Source organism: Sus scrofa, chromosome 17 (genome assembly GCF_000003025.6).
Source record: "Sus scrofa isolate TJ Tabasco breed Duroc chromosome 17, Sscrofa11.1, whole genome shotgun sequence".
In the NCBI taxonomy this organism is placed as follows: domain Eukaryota; kingdom Metazoa; phylum Chordata; class Mammalia; order Artiodactyla; family Suidae; genus Sus; species Sus scrofa.
The window spans coordinates 11,725,487-11,741,946 of NC_010459.5; the positions used below are offsets into that span (position 1 = coordinate 11,725,487).

Genomic DNA, 16,460 nt, shown 5'->3' on the forward strand with positions numbered 1-16,460 from the left:
TTACAATTGTTAGAATAAGTGGATACAAAAAGAAGAATGAGAAGGAGAGGGGAAGAGGAGGAGGGGGAGGAGGGGGAGGAGGAGAAAATGGAGTTCCTGCTGGGGCGAAGCAGGATAGGTGGCATCTTGGGAGCACTGGGACATGGGTTCAGTCCCTCCAAGGCCTGGCACATAGGATCCAGTGTTGCCCCAGCTGCAGTGTAGGTCGCAACTAAAGCTCGGATCTGATCCCTAGCCTGGGTACTCCACATGCTGTGGGGTGGCCAAAAAAGAAAAAAAAAGATAATAAATGAGAGTGGAATAAAACACAATGCCCAAAATTCTCCTCTCAGAAAAGGAATGGCTTCAAAGTGTACAAAATCACCATTTCTTAGAAAAGAAACACTTCTTTAGTTAGGATTTTTAATTGTTTTTATTTTATTGAAGTAGAGTTGATTTAGGAAACCTTTTATTTTCAGTCTCAGCGACAAAGATCAAATGGAAACTATTGATGAGAAGAGACACATTTGGACCCACAGCAAAGGCCGCTTGCAGTCTGTCCTGCCAGACCCCACCACGCTCTATTTTCATCGCTCTGGTTACATTCCCCACATGATACCTGGTCCTGGAGGTCTCTGTGTTTTCGATTTTTCCTAAAAAAACTCCGAGTGCATGGACCAAACTTACTTCTGCTAGTGTGGTGATGCCTAGTGTTGGTCACCACTTGAGTCTCTTGCCAGATAAATGCTAATGAAATACAGCCTGCTGGCTAGATGGGCTACCTGCTGTTATTTAGCAATTAATGTATCAAGTAATGCTGAAGCGTGTGTGTTCCATCACAGAGATGTGCATGAGAAAGTAAGCAGACCCAAGCTCCCAGCCGCAGATGTCAGTGAGTCCGAGTTCCAGAGTTTCAGGTCTGGCAGGTGTCATTATATTGGGAAGCAATAAACTGGAGAAGCAACACAACCCCTTGATTCCATGGTACTGGGGTTCCGATGTGTGCCCCGGAAGCCAAACATGTACAAACAAGAGATGCCTATAGATGCTGCTAGCTTGGGGCTCCCATGTCAGAAAACATCTTAAAGGACCCCTCCGAGCCCCGAGGGAGGGCATCACCTCCTAATTGTCAAGAAAGTCCTCTTTTACCATCTAGATGGGGATGTGGCGGGAAGATTCCTATCCCTTTCCTTGTGGTGGGGGACACAGAACAAAGAGCATCTGTACGTTTCTGAAATAAAGGAAAAAATTCATCCTTATGTCCTTATGAACTTCCTGTATTCCCCAGGAGTGGCTGGAGAAACAGCCCCACGGTTCCAAACACACAGACAATTATAAACACCCACAGGAACACCCTGTCCACCACCATGGCCACGTATTTCCAGTCGTCCTCTACCTGAAAGGCAAACAGAAAGGGAAGGAGCTTTAAAAAACTGAAGAGTTCCCATTGTGGGTTAAGGATCCAGCATTCCTGCAAGCTGAGGTGTAGGTTGCAGATGCGGCTTGGATCTGGCATTGCTGTAGGCCAGCAGCTGCAGCTCCGATTTGACCCCTAGCCTGGGAACTTCCATAGGCTGAGGGGCAGCCCTACCAAGAAAAAATAAAAATAAATAAATAAACAAACCAAAACCAGAGTTCCCTGGTGTACAGCGTGTTAAGGATCTGGTGTAGTCACTGCAAAGGCTCAGGTCACTGGAGTGGCTTGGGTTCAATCCCTGGCCCGGGAACTTCCATATGCTATGGGTGCAGCTAAAAAAAAGAAAGAAAGAAATAAAAGGTCCTAAGAAAAAGAACATAGGAAAGGAGTTCCATTGTACCTAAGTGGTAAGGAACTTGATTAGTATCCATGAGGATGCCAGTTCAATCCCTGGCGTCACTCAGTGGGTTAGGGATCCAGCCTTGCCATGAGCTGTGGTGTAGGTCACAGATGAGGCTTAGATCTGGTATTGCTGTGGCTGTGATGTAGACCAGCAGCTGCAGCTCGGATTTGACCCCTAGCCTGGGAACTTCCACAGGCCGCAGACCCGGCCCTAAAAAGCAAAACAACAACAACAACAACAACAACAAAACAACAACAACAACAACAAAAAGTTGCTTCCATTTCCTATAAGATTTCCTGGCAATTTTTAAAGCAAATCCTCCCCCTCCCCCTCCCTTGATTCTGGTTAACCTCTGTCTCCTCTGTAGCACACAGAGAACTTCTGTTTGCCTGGGGAAGGTGGGTGCATGGGCCCCTTCAGTCCTGGGGTAGCAGGTGGCAAGATAAGCGGACTTCCAGGGCACAGAGGACTTCTGACTGCAGGAGCATCCCCAAGAAAGAGCTGCTCAGATGGCTCCACTATTGTGTCAACTCAAAAAAAAAAGCACAACCTAAAAGTTGAGAATTGTGTTTTATTTGGTAGATTTTCTGGGGCTTAAAGCCCAGGAGACAGCCTCTCAGATTGTTCTGAGCGACTGCTCTGCAGAGAAAAGGGGGAGCCAGGATATATAAGATTTTTTGCAACAAAGACCAGGTAGTGAGAACATCAAAAGATTATTGATAATGCAGAAAACCAGACATCTCAAGTTAATAAATTAAGCACTTTTCTTGTTTTGTTTGTGTGTGTGTGTTGTTGTTTCTTTTCTTTTTTTTTTTTTTTTTTTTTTTAGAGCTACACCCATGGCATATGGAAGTGCCCAACCTAGGGGTCGAATCAGAGCTGCAGCTATAGCCTAGTAACACCATATGGAGCTGAATCCTCAACTGATGCTGAAGCTTGCACAACGCTGGATCCTGAACCCATTGAGCAAGACCAGGGTTTGAACCTGTATCCTCATGAGTACTAGTTGGGTTCTTAACCCACTGAGCCACAACGGGAACTCCAAGCTCTTTTCTATGAATGGGAAGATGAGAGACTCTGGGCTGACTGAGAGTATTCCTTTGATATACACCTTAGCTATGAGGGACCAGCATCCTGCTTTTCTCCATCCTGAATCCGCTCAGGGTGCACACTTCAGGCTGCTGGCCTCATGGCCTATCAGCATCCTTTGTGCACTGATGGGGCCGGTGACGTTTTTCACCCACATTGTTGTGGGAACCACGGGATATGCTAATGCCCTGGCAAGTCCAGGAAATGGGGTTGAGGCAGGGGGTGTAGGACGGGTGGTGCAACTGGCCCCCATCAGAAAAGGGGTGCCCTTTGGATCTCAGCGTCATGCTGGTCAGGGAGACTTCATTGCCATTTTTCCTGTCCTTCCTGTTCCTGAGCTCCAAGAACCCTACCTGGTGGCGATTACGTCAGCAGCAACTGTCCCCTAGGTTTGATGAAGGTGTCACCATAGAGGGGAATCCTGGGCTCCCCCGTTCCCGATGCAGCCCCACCTCTACCTGTGACATGCAGTCACAGCATGTGCCCCACCGTTAACAGGAAGGTCTGCAATGTCCTTTCCCTAAGAGAAAAGGATGCCAGCCGCAGCATCAGGTCAGACCCAGAACCTGGCAGGAGTTTTCAGAGGGCCCAGCTAGTCATCCCTATGGTATATGAAAAACTGGCATGCAACTCCTGAGCGCTGTCTTAGGAGGGTGGGCAGGTCCACATTACTATAGTTAGACTCTGAGCAGCAGGAGCAAAATGTCTGGATGTAAAAATATCCCTGAGCCCCATTCAGTCAGCACCTGGATCCCTGTCAAGTCTAGTTAAGTGGGATCGGAGCCTTCCTCCCAGGCTCCCAGCCTGCCAGCAGCCCTGCAGGCTTTCCTCCCGCCCCTCGGCCAGCTTTTCCCTCTCCTACCTTTCCTTAGGGGCTCTTGGCTTAATTAAGCAAGGTTGCTCTGATCTGTTTCTTTTTCAACCAGATTTTCATTTGAATTAAGTGAAAATTTAAGGAAAAAAAAAACCTGCAGGAGGAGTTTTGGGGGTTTTTTTGTTTGTTTTTTTGGGGGTTTTTGCTTGTTTGTTTGTTTGTTTTTTAGGGATGCACCTGCAGCACATGGAAGTTCCCAGGCTAGGAGTCAAATAGGAGCTTCAGCCTAACCTCACAACCATGGCAACCCACCTGTGACCTACGCCGCAGCTTGTGGCAACACCTGATCCTTAACCCACTGAGCAAAGCCAGGGATCAAATTCACATCCTCATGGACACTAGTTGGGTTCTTAACCTACTGAGCCACAATAGGAACTCCTACAGGTGGAGATTTGTTCTGAGGCTACACCTTACTCCACCCCATCCCCCAGGGCATCCCCATGAAGGTATAATCACAGGGCAATGATCTTAGGGGACCCCGCCCTGACTATCTTGCAAACAGAACTCACGCTAGAGATCTGACCTGTCTCGGCAGGGTCCCCAGGCTAGAGGAGACGCACCCTTACCTCCTTTGTTTGATTTTGGTGCTTCATGTTTTCTGCTATGAATTGAACACTATCCATCACATCTTCAACTTCAGGTGAGGGCTCTGTATGGTCTGTCATCCATCGTAAAGGCTGATGACTTAGTCGCCTCTTGCCGGTGGCGGGCTCCTTGGGTTGATGACAGCGGCAGCATTCTTGAAGAGGCGGGGGCTCTCCGTGATGATCCACCTTGCCTTTGGCAGGCCCCCTGGAGACCCCGTTGGGAGTTTTAGCAGATCTCGCCTCCCTCCTCTTGTCCAGGGGCCTCCTCATCATCAGGATGTGGGGTAACAGCCGGAGGAAGAGTGTCTTCACCCACGTGGGCATGGTGTGTGTGGTCGGGGTGCGATAGTGTATATTCAACACAAACACCGTCACCGCGATGGACAGGGTGACGAAGATCATGGTGAACAGCAGGTACTCGCCCACCAGAGGGATCACGAGGGACGTGGAGGGGATGGTTTCCGTGATCACCAGCAAAAACACGGTCAGAGACAGCAGCACTGAAATGCACAGCGTCACTTTTTCCCCACAGTCAGAGGGGAGGTAGAAGACCAGCACGGTCAGAAATGAAATAAAGAGGCAGGGGATGATCAGATTAATGGTGTAAAACATCGGCAGTCTCCTGATGTAAAAAGAATAGGTTATGTCCGTGTAGATCTCTTCACAGCAGTTGTACTTTATGTCGTGCTTGTAGCCAGAGGCATCGACAATTTCCCACTCACTGTTTTCCCAAAAATCATCCATGTCCACCTTAGAGCCAATGATGAGGAGATCAATTTCAGCTTTGTCATAGGTCCAGGAACCAAATTTCAGGGAACAATTTTGATGATCAAAAGGGAAAAAAGTGATGTCCATAGGACAGGAGCTCTTAAAAATAGCTGGTGGAGTCCAGGTTATCATGCCATCATATTGAAGAAGAGCTTTGGTCTTGCCCTCGACCTGGAAGTCGCCGACAGCACTGCAAGGCAAATCAGACACCGTTAAGGACACTCCTGGTGCTTTGGGTCCGCCTGGACCAAAGGCAACTTTGGAAAAGAGACTGGCTGTCAGATGCTCATACTTGTTGTAGAGAACGATGTCAGGCTTCCAGATCTTATCCGCAGGAACACGGAGCGTCTCAATGCCATCATATTCCATCGGGTCCCAGCGCAATTTATAGTCATTCCAGATCTAAAGGAAATGGGACTCAGTTAAAAAAAAAAAAAAAAAAAGCTGGAGTTCCCCTTGTGGCGCAACGGTAACGAACCCGATTAGTATCCATGAGACAAGAGTTCTATCCCTGGCCTCACTCAGTGGGTTAAGGATCCAGCCTTGCCAAAAGCTGCAGTGTAGATCGCAGACTCAGCTCAGATCCCATGTTGCTGTGGCTGTGGCGTACGCCGGCAGCAACAGCTCCATTTCGACCCCTAGCCTGGGAACCTCCATGTGTCGAGAGTTTGGCCCTAGAAAGACAAAACAAAAAACAAAAAACACTTAAGCCATTACTTCCCTCCTCCCAACTTTTACTAAGTCTCTCTCCCCTTCCTCATTCACCCCTACTTCTTCCCCACCCCCATTCATCACTCCACCCCCAGCAAAAAAAGTAAAAAAAAAAAAAAAAGAAAAGTCTTAAATTTTTTCCAATGTTAATTCTATGTTGGTTGATTGGTTTTTTGAAAAAGTTCTTATTTGAAGAGTACATTGGTTTCTATCAAAATTTGGGAGATTAAACCCATAGGGAACAAGGGAGTAGGTAGCTAAGCTGATTTGGGCAAATATAAATTATCTGATAGATATTAGATAAGGATTTATTGATTATTAACTAGCTGGCCAAGGCTCAGCTATAGTTCATGGGCTATGTTCAAACTGTAGCAATAGCCCATTTCTAATATTTAAAAAGATAATTAAGTGTATGATGATGAGTTTGTTACAAAATCTGCATAAAAGATTAAAACAGGAAGGAAGAATGAGATGAGATGGTCTCATTTTATTTGAGATCTCAATTTATTGATGGTCTCTCTCATTTTAGTGATTTTTACAGTTTTATTGATTCTTTATTATTCTTGGACTTTATTAGCCCATAAAATTGATCATTTTCCCACGTCAATCTGTACCGGCTCTTAAAAAATATTTTAAGTAAAATTTCCTTAAACACCTGGCATTCTCACACATCTCCAAGAGAGCTGAAGTTCCAAGTTGATTTTAAGGAGAAGGCGGGCTTATGAACTTCATGAAATTACTACTTATTTCAGTTTGTTTGGTGAAGGTTCCCAGTGCTGTTGCCTGCTGGTTGTAGAAACACAGGCCAGTTGGATCGGTGTTTTGCCAAGAAAGGGCAGGACTTTAATTTGGGATCAGTAAGATGGTGAGTGCTGTCCAGTGCGTGTAACTGAACTTCCCAAGCCCTTGTCTATCTTGTTACACTTGTCCTGCCTTAGACTTTAGAAGTGCCCTTATCAGACTTTCCTGGTGGCTCAGTGGGTTAAGGATCCAGTGATCATGTGGTCACTGTTATGGCTCAGGTCGATGCTGTGGCACAGGTTTGACATGCCACTGGTATGCCCCCCCCCCAAAAAAAATCCAAAACAAACAACAACAACAGCAAAACCCAGATGGTAGGAATTTATCCACAGCCGGATCAAAGAGTGGGCAAACATCTGGCTCTGGAGTTTCAGATGTAGACAAAAATAAGAGACCTGAGAGCAGAACACAGAAAGGGCAGAGAATTTTGTCGCTAGGTTCTGCACCCATGAAGTTTGCACCCAGCCAGCCATTATCACTCTTAAACTTTGGGCTTTGGAGATAGATAATATTTTATGCTCTCTCATAAGCTGGAGATGAAAGAAGGAATGCTAGTGGATTTTATCCGTTAGATATTGTTCAATGGACACATGAGTAACACAGTTCCAAGGAAAGAACAAGTAATGTGGACACATACGTGACGCAGCCACAAGTTGGTTTCCATGATCTGGTTTACTTCATCCTAGGAAGAAGGAATAATATTCTCAGCCTAAATGTACTTACTCATAGAAATGAATCTTAGAGCAAACATTGCCACTAAAAGAACCAAATTTGAGTTATTCAGGCTAGTGGAGGAAAACAAAGAAGACTGAAAAGGCAACTTATAAAAAGTAACCATGGAGTTCCCTGGTGGCTCAGCAGGTTAAGGATCCAGGATTGTCACTGCTGTGGCACAGGTTCAATCTCTGGCCTGGGAATTTTCACATTCCATGGTGCAGCCCCTCAAAAAGCAACCAGAAATGTAATATTTCCACACTGGTCCCAAGCTTATTGACTTTGAAATGAAATGTGGCTTTAAGACTCTCTTTCAAATCTGATGAGGTCCCATTTCTTCTGTGAAGCCTTTCTTACCTGTGCAGCCCATAAAGGTTTCTGATTCCATGAAAGAAAAGAAGAGAGAGTGGGAGGGAGGTAAGGGAAGTCTTGCAGACAGTGATTTTTTTTGTTTTTTTTTGTTTTGTTTTGTTTTGTTTTTATTTTTTTCTGTTTCTGCCATCTTCTTCCCCACTCCCTGAAAAAACCTCCCTTCCCAACTCTGCCCCAGCATCTCAAGGCTCTGAGCCCTGAGCCCAACTTCCCCTGGAGGTGTCAGCCTCAGCTCACCACAGAGCTTTCCAGCCAGAACCTGCCACCCCACCCAAACCATGGCCAATTGCTTCAGTCATTCACTAATGAAGACTTGTTGAGCACCTATTATGTACTCTACAAATGCTGGGGCTGGAGAAGTAACCAGGATGGAAAAAATCTACCTAAATGTGTCTAGGTTGGGGAGACAGGAAATCAATAATAGATATGTCATATAATATAAGATATGGTAGGTCTTATGGAAAAAAAAAACAAAGAGGGAATGAGTGGTGTGAATGTGTGCATATGTCTCTTTTAAACAGGATGATCAGGGAAGGCTTCTCTGAAGACATAGTTTAAGCAGGTTCATAAATGCCTTGCAAAGCGTCATGATTCTGTCTGGAAGAAAGGTGTTCCAGGCTGATAGCGCAAATATCACATGTTCTTTTTTTCCTTTTTATGCTACCCCTGCACCATATGGAAGTTCCCAGGTAAGGGGTTATGGCCTATGCCACAACCACAGCCACACCGTGTCAGAACTGCTTTTGTGACCTATGCTGAAGCATGTGGCAATGCCCAATCCTTAGGCCACTGAGCAAGGCCAGGAATCGAACCTACATCTTCGTAGAGACTACGTTGTGTCCTTAACCCACAGAGCCCAATGGGAACTCCCCAAATATAATATATTCTTAAGGAGCTACTGACTCTCAGTGGAATAGCTACTGAAGACACATCCAGAAGCTGGCCTGGAAAGTCTCTTTCTCCATCCCAGGCCAGACCACGCCAATAGCCACAGGAACTGCCATCAGACAGCCCAGCTGAAGGAGGCCAGAGACCCACATACCAGCCCACATTCCTGCCACCATCACCGTGTGTCTCTTTCTCGGGAAAATAAATTAGATGACACTCGGTTGAATTAAAGGATTTGAGTTACAATTTCAAATGGACTAGATTCTAGAGCAGCAGCAACAGACCTCAGACAGAGGTGAGAAAATCCAGATAGGCTCCATTTTGAAAGCCTTCAGGTTTGTCATTTCAGATATGCCGGGCCATCGAAAACATCAGGCAGGAGCACGGTCCTGACCCCATGAGGGGGAGAGTGGAAATACTCCTACTCATCCACATGTTAAACTTTGTGGCCAAGGAGTTCCCGTCGTGGCGCAGTGGTTAACGAATCCCACTAGGAACCACGAGGTTGCGGGTTCGATCCCTGCCCTTGCTCAGTGGGTTAAGGATCCGGCGTTGCCGTGAGCTGTGGTGTAGGTTGCAGATGCAGCTCGGATCCTGCGTTGCTGTGGCTCTGGCGTAGGCCGGCGACTACAGCTCCGATTCGACCCCTAGCCTGGGAACCTCCATATGCCACAGGAGCAGCCCAAGAAAAGACAAAAGAAAAAAAAATTTTTGTGGCCAAGATCATTCCATACAGCAGGAAACACCCTTCTGCGCAGAGCTCTCTGATGCTCTAAAGGCACACTTGAGGCTCAGACAGCAGCAGAGGGCCTAGAGCCTCTAGAATGGAGTTGGTAAATGGGCATCCGGGTTGTAGGGCATCACAGTCCTCACCATGGCTTGGCGATAATGATGAATATGGTCCACAGGGACTTCTGGTGCCCCACGTGAGCACGAGGAGCCTCTGGTACACCAGTAAGGATGCTATATTAATAGCAGACAAAGTAGACTCGGAGGGAAACATTTACTAAAGACAAAGAGCAACATTACATAATGATAGAAAACTAAATCCACAAGAAGGAGTGAGTTCCCGTGGTGGCTCAGTGGAAATGAATCTGACTCATATCCATGAAGATGCTGGTTTGATCCCAGGTCTCATTCAGTGGGTTAAGGATCCAGTGTTGCCATGAACTGTGGTGTAGGTCACAGATGTGGCTCGGATCTGATGTGGCTGTGGCTGTGGTGTGGGCCGGTGGCTACAGCTCTGATTCAACCTCTAGCCTGGGAACCTCCATATGCCCCAGATGCAGCCCTAAAAAGACAAAAAAAAAAAAAAAAATCCATAAGGAAGACATAATGATCCTAACTCTATATGCACCAAAACACAGAGTCTCAAATTATATGAAACAAAAACTAAGAGAACTGAAAGAAGAAACAGACAAATCTCCAATTACAGTTAGAGACTTCAAAATCCCCCTCTGAGCAACCAGTAGAACTACTCAACAGAAATCAGCAGAAATAGGGGAAGTCTGAACACTATAATCAACCAACAAGATCCAGCTGACATATATAGACACTCCACTCAAAACCAGCAGAATACACATTTTTTAAAGCATGCATGGATTATTAACCAAGATAGATCATATCCTTATCATGAGCCATAAAACAAACCTCAACAAATTTAAAAGAATTGAAATCATAGTGTGTTTCTGATTATAATGGAATCAAACTAAAAATCAATAACAAAAAGATTACAGGAAAATCTCTAAATCCATGGAGATTAAACTTCTAAATAATCCATGAGTCAAGGAGAATGTCTAAAGCAAATTTTAAAAAATACATAGACCATTCAGGAAACAAAAACATGCTATATCAGGCGTTCCCATTGTGGCTCAATGGTAACGAACCTGGCTAGTATTCATGAAGATGCAGGTTCGATCCCTGGCCTTGCTCAGTGTGTTAAGGATCCAGTGTTGCCACAAGCTAAGGTGTAGGTCGAAGATGCCGCTCAGATCCAGCATTGCTGTGGCTGTGGCATAGGTATCTGGCTTTTTTTTTTTTTTTTTTACTCAGTATTTACCAGCATGTACACACTCCCAGTCTGGGCCGGAAGCTAGAGGACCAGGCCAGGGTCAGTCCAGTCCATCAGGAAGCCCAGACTGGAAAACCATGGCTGCATCCATTGCCTGGGTTCTTCCCCAGGTGCACCTGGAGACCCACACTGTTTCTCCCAGGCTAAGCCCCATCCATAGTCTGGGTCTGCTCCCTCTGTGCACTGTTGTCTCAGAGATGCTCCTATTTCCCCTGCTTCCTGATCCTGCCTATTTTTGGAAGTCTGTCCTGGAACAGAGCGCTGCCAGGCCTTGGAGCCCAGAACTCTGCCCTACGTGAGGGCACCAGACCCACTGCCTTCTCTCCCAGCAACTAGGGTGTGAAGCTTATTCAAAAGAGAGAACACCAGCCCTCCTTGCCTTTGAACAGGGAAGCAATACACTAAAATAAGACCTCCAAATCCCCACCTGTTTTCTCAGGGCCAGATGGAACCCTACGAGAAAGAAGTTGCATTTTCCCTTTCTGGTGGAACACAGGAGACTTAAAGCAATTCTTCTTCCACGGAGTAAAAAGATTATGAGTTTTGCAATTAAACAGGTCTGATTCACCAAAGTAAATTTGTAACTGGAGGATATTGGGAAAGTTGCTTAATTGAGTCTCCCTCTTCTCAGCTGTCAAAGGCAAATAGCCCCCAAGTGTGGACACTGGTGCATAATAGGTGCACAGTGAAGTTAGCTCAGGTTCATTTCCATTGAGCCACAACAGGAACTCCTTGTTCATATTTTAAAATCCCTTTATTGGAGTTCCCGTCGTGGCTCAGCAGAAACGAATCTGACTAGTATCCGTGAGGACGCAGGTTCTATCCCTGGCCTCGCTCAGTGGGTTAAAGGATCCAGCATTGCTATGAGCTGTGGTGTAGGTTGCAGACACGGCTTGGATTTGGTGTTGCTGTGGCTGTGATGTAGGCCAGTGGCTACAGCTCCGATTCAACCCCTAGCCTGGGAACCTCCATATGCTACAGGTGTGGCCCTAAAAAGACAAAAAATAATAAAATAAAAATAAAACCCTTTTATCTACCCTGTTCCGTGAGTGGGAATTGCTCTGACCCTTCAGGGTTGGGGCCCCTAAGGCAACCTAGTGACCCCTGCACTTACCACGTCGGCCAGCTGCGTGATGGCCACTTCAAAGTGCACCGTGACAGGGTCCGAGACATTTTCCACAGGCCTGATGAACTGGTTGTAGTGAGAAAACAGTGTGTGGAAGAGTCTCTCCTCAGATGCACAGCCTGCACAGCCTGCAGGGGCCAAACACAGGGCAGAGTCAGAGAAGCAGAGAGGATGCTGGCTGTGGGAGGTGCCCACGGCTTCCATCCCTGGAGGTGGGCCATCAGCTTCCCCATGGAAGCTGACCCTCCCAGGTGCACTGCTCGCCTCTGCCCCAGAGATGAAAAGAGTAATGCTACATCTCAGGACTAGGGTGATAACAAACAAAAAAAAACCCCACCAATGTTGGCTAAGAGCACTTCTTTTTTGTTTTTCATTTTTTAGGTCTTTTTATGGCTGCATCTGCGGCATATGGAAGTTCCCAGGCTAGGGTTCCAATCAGAGCGGCAGCTGCCAACCTACACCACAGTCACAGCAACACAGGATCTGAGCAACATCTGCGGCCTACTCCACAGCTTTCGGCAAAGCTGGATGCCTAACCCACTGAGCAAGGCCAGGGATCAGACCCACATGCCAGGTTCTTAAGGTGCTGAGCCGCAACGGGAACTCGGATAAGGGCACTTCTAAAGTCTAAGGCAGGACAAGTGTACAAGATAGACAAGGGCTTGGGAAGTTCAGTTACACGCACTGGACAGAACTCACCATCTTACTGATCCCAAATTAAAGTCCTGCCCTTTCTTGGCAAAATACCGATCCAACTGGCCTGTGTTTCTACAATCAGCAGGCAACAGCACTGGGAACCTTCACCAAACAAACTGAAATAAGTAGTAATTTCATGAAGTTCATAAGCCCTCCTTCTCTTTAAAATCAACTTGGAACTTCAGCTCTCTTGGAGATGTGTGAGAATGCCAGGTGTTTAAGGAAAATTTACCTAAAATATTTTTTAAGAGCCGGTACAGACTGACGTGGGAAAATGATCAATTTTATGGGCTAATAAAGTCCAAGAATAATAAAGAATCAATAAAACACTGTAAAAGTCACTAAAATACATTTTTTAAAAATTTAAAGAATATTTCCCCAAAGTTGGTTCTCAAACAATAGCATTTTGTCATTAAATTTTAGACAATCATTTAATGTATATCCTTTTGTATTTTCCCATGAATGCATTAAAAGTAGGTTGTTTGCCTTCTTTTGGCACAACTCATTTTATAAATGCCCTCTCTATATTTTTCCTTATAGAATTCAAATTTGACACCTAAAACATGATTCTACAAATTTCCCAACAACTCATTCAATCCCTTTAAATTTTTTCTTCTTTCAGGTTCTCAGTCCCTTTGGGAAATCTGTAGAAGTCACTCATTAGGCAAAAACGAAGGAAAGGATAGCTGCTATGTTATTACTAAATAAAAAGTATTGCTTGCCTTTTGGCAACATTTGGAAAAGACAGCAACACTGGGATTTCAGCAGGAAAGAACAATTTTAGATGTAAAACATTCTCTACCAGCATAGTTAATAATGACAGAAACATTTCTACATCAAACAATTAGAAAATCCTCCCATTACCCACTTCCCCCTTTGAGATGTTTCTTTTCCTTTGAGACTTTCCAAATAGACCCTCTGTTAATCTCTGCAGAGCCGACAGCACCCGGAAACGTGGTTTTGTTCAGCAAAGCAGCAGCTGTCCAGTTTCTAAGTTAAGTTTTAAAACAAATGATCTTACTCTTAGGACGCATTTCAGCATAGAAATACAGCATGGTTGCCAAAAGGAAGTTGATTACCTACAAAATGGAAAGGTTCATAGACTGAGGAATAATATCAGCCAACCAGTGAGTTTTGATAAAATATTAAATACAGATACATAGGTTGAATACATCCATCGCAGGATGGACAGAAAATGGTACCATTATTATTGCTGCCATAGCTTCATTGGGAAAATAAAATATAGTTCACGGTGTTTCCTTGTTCTTTCGGCTCAACCCGCCCGACACCCATCCCCCCAAAATCTCAATTTACAGGTTAAGCCAACCAATTTAAAATGAATAGATTAATTAGCAGTTCTAAGACTAGTAATTCTTGTGCAGACACTCTGCCTATTTACCCGTAGAATAGCTCGTCTCTGCTCAGTCAAGCACAACTGGAAGAATAAATACATGTAGCTAAAAAACGGAATGTGAGATAAAGCAGAAAATAAAACCTACCTTTAAAGAACAGCGTGAATACACACCACCAGAGACCCAGCCCAAAGCGTGGGTATCCCTGACCCTCGAGGGTCAGCATGATAAAAACACACTCGGATTCCTTTGTCTAGTCTCAGGATCATAGAAAACAAAGAGCTATCAGTTCACCACTCACACCCAACCCGACCGCCAGAGTCCACTGTGCTCTGATGAAATGAAAACCTTCACAAATGTAACACGGTCGTTCCCAATATCAGAGACCAAGGCAAACAAAAAGGGCAAATGAAAAGGACTCTATCTGATGTCCGATGAGTCATCGCATATCCTGCCACCCTAGATTGGTCTCCTGTAAGAACCAGGAGGAGAGGCTGGAGGGGGACTGAAAACCCAGCTGCGCTGAGCAGATCTACACGCAGCCCCAACCTCGACCTTTAGGGAAGTGAACACACATATACTGAGCTCCAGCTGCAGGTGAAGCGCCTGCCGGGTCCCCAGCAGTGTGTTCTGTGTCACTGAGTTCTCTGGTTCCTTAGGGCTTAACCTTGTGACCAGAAAACATCCTAACGCAGGAGTCCTGGTTAAGTGTGGCTCCCAGAGAACAGAATTAATTTGGTTTCGTCTGACTTCTGGTGCCTTGTCAGTCAGAGTTTGGAGTGCACCCTCCCGGACCAGAGATGAGCTGCCTGAGAATGACAAGAACACAGGATGTCACCGGATGGTCCAGCATTTCCTTAAGCATCCTTGTCACCAGTTGGTTATCTTTTCCTATGCTTCTTTCCTAAGTTGAGTGTCAATAGGATTCTAATGAATTAGGCCTTCTGGTCAGATTTTGGTGTTGGTTAAAGAGGAGTTAGTGGAGTTCCTGGTGCGGCTCAAGTGGTAACGAATCCAACTAGGATCCATGAGGACTCAAGCTGGATCCCTGGCCTTGCTCAGTGGGTTAAGGATCCAGCATTGCCATGAGCCATGGTGTGGGTGGCAGACATGTCTCGGATCCTGAGTTGTGGCTGTGGTGTAGGCTGGTGGCTACAGCTCTGATTCGACCCCTAGCCTGGGAACTTCCATGTGCCACAGGTGCAGTCCTCAAAAAAAAAAAAGAGGCATTAGTAACAAAATGAAAAGCTTAGCTATAGAATGGGGGAAAATATTTATAAACCATCTATCTGATAAGGGGTTTCTATTGCAAACTATATAAAGAACTTGTAAAACTCCATACCAAATAAATAGATAAATTGCAATTGAAAAATGGGCAAAGGACCTGAATAGATATTTTTTTCCAAGAAGACACAGATGGTCAACAGGTGTATGAAAAGGGGCCCAACATCACTAATCCTCAGGGCAATGCAAATCAAACCACAAGGGATATCACCTTGCACCTATTATGGTGGTATTATAAAAAGAAAAAAGAGGAGTTCCCACTGTAGCTCAGTGGGTTAAGAACCAACATAGTGTCTGTGAAGATGTGGGATCAATCCCTGGCCTCACTCAGTGGGTTACGGATCTGTTGTTGCCACAAGCAGCTGTGGCTCTGATCAATGCTGTGACCCAGGTTCCATCCCTGCCCAGGAACTTCCACATGCCATGGGAGCAGCCAAAAACAGACAAACAAACAAACAAATATACAGAAAAAAAGATAAGCACACTTTCAAAAGAATTTTTTTTTTTTTTTTTGTCTTTTCAGGGCTGCCCCTGAAGCATATAGAAGTTCCCAGACAAGGGGTCAAATCAGATCTGCAGCTGCCGACCTACACCATAGCCACAGCCACACCAGATCTGAGCCACGTCTGCCACCTACAGCACAGCCCATGGCAAGGCGGTACCCTTAACCCACTGAGTGAGGCCAGGACTCGAACCCAGATCCTCATGGATACAAGTTGGGTTCGTTATCGCTGAGTCCCAACAGGAACTACGAAAAAAACATTTTTTTTTTAATTCAAGTAAAAATTTAAGTAACAAAAGATTTAAAGACAGTTTGTCTTTTCCTAATGTTGCTGGGTACCACTTCATGTTCACATTCTGTGATTAGTTTAGCCTTGATGTTGAAGAGCAAGTTTGTGGAGTGCTGGTGTATGGAGATGGGAAATCGGCTGGGAGGTGAGAGGTTAATTAACATGGGAAGAGCTCCCTTTTCTCCTTCTCCCACTTAACCTCCACCCCTTCACCTTCTTATTCCTCTCAGTCAGTTCCAAAAGGAAGAAGGAAGAAGCAGTGGGTCTTAAGGCTCTTCTTCTGGGGTGAGGGGTTGCCTCAGAGTTGTAGCTGCAGGCCCATGCCGCAGCCACAGTAACACCAGATCTGAGCCGCAGCTGCAACCTATGCCAAAGCTTGCAGCAATGCCAGATCCTTAACCCACTGAGCGAGGCCAGGGATTGAACCCACATCCTCACAGACACTATGTTGGATCTTTATCTTCATATAGCCACAATAGGAACTCCTTGACATTCTTCAAGACCATAAATATACGATGAAGACTATGGCTTCTATGC

At 45.5% G+C, this 16,460-nt stretch overlaps 1 protein-coding gene across 1 annotated transcript; it reads right to left on the bottom strand.

The window, feature by feature from the left end:
• CHRNA6 (cholinergic receptor nicotinic alpha 6 subunit) lies at positions 394-14,463 on the bottom strand. Its single transcript, XM_003359871.4, has 6 exons — positions 13,996-14,463; positions 11,789-11,928; positions 7,267-7,311; positions 5,410-5,519; positions 4,329-5,307; positions 394-1,375 (listed from the first exon to the last, which is right to left on the bottom strand). Exons 1-6 carry the CDS (start codon positions 14,072-14,074, stop codon positions 1,244-1,246), a joined length of 1,485 nt encoding a protein of 494 aa, XP_003359919.2. The 5' UTR covers positions 14,075-14,463; the 3' UTR covers positions 394-1,243.

Excerpts from the sequence above, each read along its gene's own strand:
- CHRNA6 (XM_003359871.4), bottom strand. The coding sequence starts at position 14,074 with ATGCTGACCCTCGAGGGTCAGGGATACCCACGCTTTGGGCTGGGTCTC. Across the intron at positions 7,312-11,788 it reads TCACGCAGCTGGCCGACGTG|GATGAAGTAAACCAGATCAT; the intron begins GTAAGTGCAGGG and ends CCTTCTTCCTAG. Across the intron at positions 5,308-5,409 it reads GACATCGTTCTCTACAACAA|TGCTGTCGGCGACTTCCAGG; the intron begins GTATGAGCATCT and ends TTTGCCTTGCAG.